This window comes from Aquila chrysaetos, chromosome 10 (assembly GCF_900496995.4).
Source record: "Aquila chrysaetos chrysaetos chromosome 10, bAquChr1.4, whole genome shotgun sequence".
NCBI classification, from domain to species: Eukaryota; Metazoa; Chordata; class Aves; order Accipitriformes; family Accipitridae; genus Aquila; species Aquila chrysaetos.
In genome coordinates this window covers 38,517,582-38,525,750 of record NC_044013.1, presented here as the reverse complement: position 1 = coordinate 38,525,750, position 8,169 = coordinate 38,517,582, and the positions used below count along the sequence as shown (strand labels likewise).

Below are 8,169 nucleotides of genomic sequence, written 5' to 3'. Positions count from 1 at the left end.
TCTTGTCCACATTTGATTTTTAACAGGCCTCTTCAGTCTGGCATTACATCATCAAGTGAAAGATCTCAACAAGAACAATAGTAATTTCTCTTGCAGCAATATTGCATAATAATAATAGCCTCTTGACTGCTCTGGCAGCAAAAAAGCCCACATTCATTAAAGGAGAGAAAGACAGACTGAAAACCAGCTCCTGTATATGGCCAGCGAGTATATTAAGTACCTGGCAGATGGTGTTTACAAGGAGGAGGGCTCACGCTGTCCTCCCACCATCATGTTGCTGTTTGGAGCTGGGTGAGTCCCTAGGGCAGGGCACGGAAGTCTGAAGTAGATTTACTTGCCAAAAGAACCATCATTCTTAGTATGTCTTTACATATTACTTGCCAAAAGAATCATCATTCTTAATATGTTTATCTGGAGGTTTACAATGAGATCACTTGTTCTGGTAGGTTTCAAAGCTGATCTGCTCCCCTTTCCTTAAGGCAGTGAATTTTGATTCTAAATTTAACAGGTTTGCTTTTATTGACCAAAAAAGACCGCAGATATTTAGGACCCTTTATCTGTTGTTTAATCTATCGCGAAATCAAAGTTAATTTCTGAAGTAAGGACCTTAAAAGCATTCAGCTGAAAGTTGCCTCTGACACTGTTTCATTGCTGAGCTGTGTCTGGTAATCTCACAATTAGTTCATGATATTTACCAGTGATGCAGTCCAGCAGCAGCTCTGCTTGAACTTGTACAGATGCAGCAGTTGGATCAAAGCAATAAATCTCCTGAATCAAACTGTCATCAAGTTTCTGCAATGCAGAGAACAAAAAGTCAGGTGGCAGTGAAAAACTTAAGAAAGGGTTACAGAATTAAAGGTCGCTGAGAAAAGCATATAGGAAATCTGTAGGTAATGAATTATTTCACTGCCAATTCACCCTTGGCAAATTCTACTATATTTTCTTGAGGGAAGAAGAGTGGAAAAAAAGTCTCAATATTTTGAAGTCTCACCAGTTTACACTGACTCCAGTTCTCAGTCTTCTCTGACCCCTTCCAGTTTGGATGGAGAAGCAACAGCACAGCCTTAACTATGTTATGTACCAGAGCTGGCGGTTCTACGTAGCTCTTTATTTCAGCAAAGCTCTCGGCATCAAGTTTCTGGACACACTCACGCAGGTCCTGTAGCATGAATCGGTGGAACAGAATCCCTGCATGCCTCAAATTTGCCATGTGTTCTGCCTCTGGAATCAAAAGCAAACCTTTCAAGAAGTTGCTCAGAAACATCTGCTACTCAAGACTTATGTTATTGACTGAAAGGCTCTGTCCTTTTTATGATTAACTCTTTGTCTCCTTGATCGATTAATTTGTATACAGCCCAAGTATCCTATGCAATTTTAAAAATGGGTATGTGCTTGAGAAGGAGACAAAGCTTGCCTCAGGGGCAGGCAGAGGTCCTGACACCATGAAAGGTTCAGCCATGCAGGTAATTCTGTATTTGTGACATTCAAATCCTTTTGATCTTAGTTGGGGCAGTTCTGAGGAGGACATGCTAGATCCCTGAAGGGAACAAAGCACCTTGCTTCACACCTTTGATTTCAGTGGGACTTGCGCACAAAATACCCTGTGAACCAGAGTCAAAATCTAAACATTCTGTTTAACTCTACTCTGCTAAGCACTTGGGCTTGCTCAGGAGTAGTTTACATGTACCAAAGGTTTGTATTTGTCTTTCCATATTTGTAGGAATTAGACTTTAGATGTGGTTTTACTGAGATTCCTAATTTCATCCCTAAAAAACCTATCTTGGCTCTGTATGCACAATACCCAGTACATAGGTTGGTTCTGTTTCCTCTAAGGACATCTTCAGTATCTCAGAGCAGGCAGCTTGGGCCATCTTTAGCATTTTCTGCAGGTCTTTGTGTTCACGAGGTGGTAATTTCTGGTGGCGTCCAATGCTGATATCAAATATCCCAAGAGCTTGTCCTGATAGGTCACGGAGAGGTACTGCAATGTGGTATTCTCCACAGACAGAAGTGTAAATGACCTGTGAACTGTCTGTGCACTTAAATAGGTAATCTCTGAAATAAGAGTAAAGAGAGGAAAGTGTACTAGACTTTACCATTCCCGTTACTTTCGGTAATTTATTTAGCATATTTTAGTAAGATGCCATTCATGTCTTGTTGTTAAAACAAAGAAAGGTATTACGTTACTGAATCATTTTTTATTTCCTTGAACTGAAATATGCACAGCTTTAAGTATCACTCAAGCCATATACAAAAAGGAGAAAATAGCATTGTGGAACACAATATTGCTTAGCCAAGGCAATTGCTGAAAATCATAAAAATTTAAGAAACCTTGCTTTAAAAACAGTTTCCTGTTTATAATCGCATTGACATTTGTTCTATAGAGTTTCATTAAAAGTAAAAACATCTGCTGGAACAGCAAATGGCTGTTCAACCAACTTTGACAACAAGGACGGTATGCTTAAGAGACGAGACTGTGAGGATCTTGGCAGTGGAAGGAAACAGATAGTTGAAGGAAATGAGACTAATATGGCCAGGGAAAAAGACAGATTATTCTAAAGAGCAAAATGGTTCAGTGTAGGCTCTAATCCTGCAAACCTTTCGCAGCAGATGTAGAGCTTGCTTGGCCGCTCAGCTGGTAAGCATTAAGTCAGACGTTAAGTTTTTGCAGGCCTAAACTCAAAGAAAAACTCACCCCTTCATAATTCAGTAATCACATGCAAACACACCAGAAGCCTTGATCGTGAGAGAGCTATAGCCAGACACTCCTGCAGGGTTGCATTACGATGGGCTTTACATAATGTCGATCATGCCTGATGCAGGCTGGAGCGTAGGACCAGAGGTGACTAGTTTGATTGCAGGTCCTGGAACCTACCTTAAGAGGTTTTCTTTTCTGAGGAGAAGGACAGGAGAGCTATGAATTTCTTTTTGTCCTGTATTATCTGTAGTAAGCATCTTGCGCAGAGCGTAGTCCCATGTCTGCCAGAGAGAAAAGGGAGGTTTAGCTGCATCCAAGAAAGGAACAGCCATTTTGAAGCCTGGAGAGGGAGGAAATTGTTTATCTCTTAAAGGAAACTCCTATGTACATTCAAGTGCAATGGATGGTTTAAAGACATTTCCCAACAATGCTTGGTTTTATTCCCAGAGTGTATTGCTCAAGATGGATGAAGAATGTGCCCTGGACCTCCCTCAGCTATTTAATCCACCCCCAGGCTCCACACTGAGGAACACCCACAGGCCAAGAAGAGGTTTCCCTTCTTTTTCCCATCCTGTTGCAGTCCTCTTTCTCGTGTCATGGTTGTGTCAGTGTGCCTTGACACATGAAAAGCATAGAGGGGAACAAATGACCTCGCTATCAGGCAGCTAACAAGGGAACAGTGCAGAGCCTGGAATGACAACAGAAAGCTGCCAACATAAACCATGCTTATCAGAGGAAGCAGCTGAATTATGGCTACAGCAGATGTCATACAGACTTTGTGATGACACAGGATCAGTCCTAAATATTTCATACAATTTTTGTCTTCTTAACTTACTTGTACGTGAAGTGACAAGCTTCCCAGGGCCCGAGTGCCTGCTGAACAATTGGAATATGATCTGCAGGGAGGGGGGCTGCTGTTACAAGCTAGCTAATCGGGAAGCAGCCACTTCCTGAGTTGTATTTATGTCTTGGCTGCTGACATTAGTTCAGAATGAAGAGCTAATACATTAGCTAGGACATTCTTTTTTCCTACAAAATACCATAATTTTGACATGCACAAAATCTCCACAGAAGAGCATCTCCCTTTGTAGAGGTCCCAGACAGCAAAGCTTTAGCAGGGACTTGCAGTGTTGGCTAACCTACAGACGGATGGATGGATGGATGGGTGTGGGGTTTTGCTCTATTGGTTGCTATGCAGCTGTGAGCACTGACATAGGAGAACATTCCCTTTTCCCATGGAGAATCATAGAATGGTTTGGGTTGGAAGGGACCTTAAAGAGCATCTAGGTCCAACCCCCCTGCCACGGACAGAGACACCTTCCACTAGATCAGGTTGCTCAAAGCCCCGTCCAACCTGGCCTCGAACACTTCCAGGGAGGGGGCATCCACAGCTTCTCTGGGCAACTTGTTCCAGTGCCTCACCACCCTCACAGTGAAGAATTTTTTCCTAGTATATAATCTATATCTAGCCTCTTTCAGTTTAAAACAGTCACCCCTCGTCCTATCACTACACTCCCTGTTAAAGAGTCCCTCCCCATCTTTCCTGTAGGCCCCCTTTAGGTACTGGAAGGCTGCTGTAAAGTCTCCCCGGAGCCTTCTCTTCCTCAGGCTGAACAACCCCAATTCTCTCAGCCTGTCCTCATAGGGGAGATGCTCCAGCCCCCGATCATCTTTGTGGCCCTTCTCTGGACCCGCTTGAGAAGGGGCTATACTAGCAGTGCTCTTGAGTTGTTTTACATGGGAGGATGAAAAGACTGAAGAGTGGCCTCCTTTACAGAAGGAAACTTCCCTCTCTCCCTTCGTAGCCCTTTTGTTGCACAGGCAGGCGCAAGAATCTCAGGCAGGCTTCAGTTTTTATGATAAAACCACTGGGAATTCACAGGCAGCTAGAAATTACATATCCTCACCAAAGCAGCTTTCCAGCCCCTGACTATTACAGGCCTTTTCGCTGCAGCAGTCTGCATACCTTGTCTTTGCCAGGTTCCACCAGGTACGTAATGACAGTGTGGATGCTGGGTGCCCTAGGATACAACCAGTCCAGAGCAGTAACAGTCATTTGTAGAACATTTTCCAGTGTGCAGATATGGTGGTAGGCTTTGCTGAATGCATGAGAAACTCCCTGTGAAAGCAGAATCCTCCAAATGAGCCAGACAGTTCCATATGATTTGGGGAAAAAAAGCTGGGGAAACGTTCATGCAGCAAAACGAAGCAAAATGGTTGTAACAAGTTACTTTAATCGGAACTTGTAAAGCCGAAAAGTGACTGTGAAATGTCCCTTATCAAATAATGCTCTAAAGCTGCAGAGTACCCCCGTCACAGCCAAGTCCTAAAGTAGACAAAGTTGTTTTTTAGTGGCGATAGCCAAATTGCCTGGTAATGTTGGCTTGCTGCGCTCCCTGCTGCCCAGATGATGCAGCCACAATGAGGCTGATGCTAAAGAGCATCCCAAAGAAATCCGGACTGCTGTTGCTTCTAATTATTCCACCATGTAAAAAGTAAGGTTTCATGCCACTTTATGGAAACTAACAAAAATATGAGGTCCAGAGTTTCAGGGAATAAAAGCTACTATCTTTGGGCTTTGCACAAAAGTGCAATTAGTTTACTAGTCAGGAGAAGCTTAAATACATCCTTGATGAAGTGATACCTCATAATCAATTACAGATAAGATGCTAATCAGTAAGATATTGATAAGGTGTTCTGCTCACACCACTGTCACCATATACAGTAAAAAGGGCCCCACAGTTCTTTTCCTAGTTGTACATCTTACATTTACTCAGAATGAACATGTAAAATTCACATGGTCCCTACACAGCTTTTTGAAGAGTAGTCTAACAAACTGCTTTGGGATGGTGCCCACCTGATAGAAACTGACCTCATGGGTCAGAAAGATGGTTTTCTCACATTGGTCCCGAAGAGTGTCAAGTCCTAGAATGCCAAAGGCTCTCCAGCGAGCATCGTGCAATGGCAGTATCAGGAGTGAACCTTTTCTCTCTTCCACTGGGCGGTCATAATTCCAGAAGTGGATACTTCCATGGAGCTGAACTCTTGGAACATGGATTGGCTTTCCCTCTTCAACGGCTGCAAAGCTGAAAAATAAACTTATGAGGAGGTTTGTTAAGAGTAACAGAAAACCTTTAGCAAAGCAATAAATACTGCAGCTTTGATCTCTCCCTGCTTTTTGGCATCAGAGGAGGCAGGTGTTAGCTCCTTACTCTGACCACACCCAGAAATACCACATTTACCACTTGCATCCCAAAGACAGTGGTAATAAATAAGGCACTTTTCATCCTTAGGAGATTTTGAAAACATCAACTAATGAATGTAATGAAAAGGAATACAGAAGCTAGCAGCAGTTACATTTAATAGATTAGAAGAAGCAATATTTAAAGAAAGAGACAAATATGTCTAGCTTTTGAAAATGAGAAGAGGCATGAAAGCTGTTTATAGTGTAAACACTAGGGAAGGAAAGGCATTGTTCTCAAAAACATCCTGTGGATGTGAACTGGGAGAAGGGAATTAATTTTTAAAGAAGAAAATGTAGGCCCAATGTAATAGACATTTGCTAAAGGATGAGATTTATTAGACTGTGAGCTAATCTCCCCAAGGAAAGGAGTGAAATCCCAAACAGAGCCATTCTAAGTAGACCATGCAGAGTATAAGGGCATGTATATGATAATGAATCATTCCACAATGGTCCCTGAGGATATTTCCTCTCTGGAGTACTCTACCAACCTCTGTTTCCAGTGCACCCCAAACATTGCCTGGTACCCCAACATTCCAAATATTTTTTAGAAAAAGGAACAATTATTTGCAACTTTTCTTACCTGACTCCTTTCATGTCTCTGTAAAGTATCTGGTTTAGAACATATGGCGCATCATCTGCAGTACATGCCACATAGTGTAGGAGAATCTGTCCCTGCTCTGGTGAGAGCTGGTTCTCTTCCAAAAGGGCAATATATGCACTGATCTTCTTGTTATCCCCATGGGTTTCTGCATCCTAGCAACCAAATGTTTCCTATTACATTATGTACATTAGCCATTGGCCATTACACTTATTTCATGTACTTAGCACTTGTCTCATTTTTTGCTGAGATGCTCTTCTGGGTGACTGATTTGGTATGTCATGCACCAACTGCATGACACGTATGTGCCGATGCTGTGATCCCGTCTGACCGGTACTATGCTCTGTTACAAGCAAAACCACTTGGTATTTTAATTGGCAAGGAAAATGGATTTCTTTTTTCCTGCTGCTAATAGGGAGCAGTTCATATAAAAATAATCCCTAATTATAACCTGTGCCTAAGCAAAACTCCTATGGATTTCTTTTCCAATAGGAGATTCCTTTGACACAATCAAACAAGTGCCAGAGTTGCTACTACAAATCTAGAAAATATTGTAAGAACACTTCAGCTACCATGAGAGAAGTTTGGTTTTGTGGAGGGCTTTAATGGTGAGGACAAACATCTAAAGTGTTTAACTTGCAGCTGCAAGTTAAAAATGAAACTACCTCCACTACAAATTAAGCAGCTTTGTCCCAAACTGACTCTGGTGTGTTTCAGTTCAGAAGCTCCAGAACTGTAACTATGGATTTCCAGATTTGATCTGAGTCAGCTCTTCAAAAAGTTACATAAGTATCCATGAAATGCATTCTCTATTGGTAAAGCATGGATGAGAATTCTTGTATTACAGATCTGACCTATGACTCTTTCTGTGCATAACCATGGGCTCTCCTGAACATCAGCTAAGTGCAGAACAGCACAAGGAAACCAGCCTCAGACCAACTTCCCATGCTACCTGCGAGTTCCACTGAAATGCAGCAGGGGCTGAAGTCAGTGTCACAATCCCAACACAAGCGATTCTTGTGCTCTGTGGGATGCGTACCTGGGAGAGGGCCTTAAACACTGCTTTGTAAACTGGTTCCATGCTTGCTCCACTGGTCTCAGCTGCTTGCTGGATATTGTACAGCCATTTCCTCCTGGTTAAGCTTTGCAAGCACTTCATGCGACTTTGTTCCACACTTGCGGTCAGAAATTCCACCAAGTTTTCAATAGCTTCATCCTCATTGCCAGGGAACTCAGAAGCAACTAACTCAAGGAAAGTCTGGAATGCCTTTGGGGATAGCTTCCCCACTCTGCTGAGCTGTGGGTAACGGCTGCAAAGGTGTTTCTTTGCTAGTAGAAGAAATAGAAAATAAGACAGGGACAAGCTATTTGAATAATAAGTTTTGCTTTTCCTGTGCAAAATATGAATCAAGCCCTAAACTGGCTTTGGGTGGAGTGCTCCAGTCCATCATTCTGGGTTTCTTCCAGCTATCTCCTAAATGGAAGTTGTCATCATGACAGGTAATCTCCGGCTTCCAGACTGGATGCACCTTTTCCTCTAGATGCCTGCTTTCTCACCTACTGAGAAAGAAACCTGCACAGCATTGCTCCTGTGCCCCTTTTGTATCTTTGCAACATACCTAAACAACA

The 8,169-nt window shown here is 42.5% G+C and overlaps 1 protein-coding gene across 1 annotated transcript in view; it reads right to left on the bottom strand.

The window, feature by feature from the left end:
- Positions 1 to 4,316: 4,316 nt before the first annotated feature.
- The window catches only part of EFCAB5 (EF-hand calcium binding domain 5), a 37,328-nt gene continuing 33,475 nt past the window's right edge, over positions 4,317 to 8,169 (bottom strand). The window contains exons 16-19 of the mRNA XM_030027608.2: positions 7,580 to 7,869; positions 6,523 to 6,695; positions 5,556 to 5,784; positions 4,317 to 4,817 (exon numbers count right to left, since the gene is read on the bottom strand). Coding sequence (XP_029883468.2) covers positions 4,632 to 4,817; positions 5,556 to 5,784; positions 6,523 to 6,695; positions 7,580 to 7,869 — 878 coding nt within the window. The 3' untranslated portion in view covers positions 4,317 to 4,631. The remainder of the gene's footprint in view (positions 4,818 to 5,555; positions 5,785 to 6,522; positions 6,696 to 7,579; positions 7,870 to 8,169) is intronic.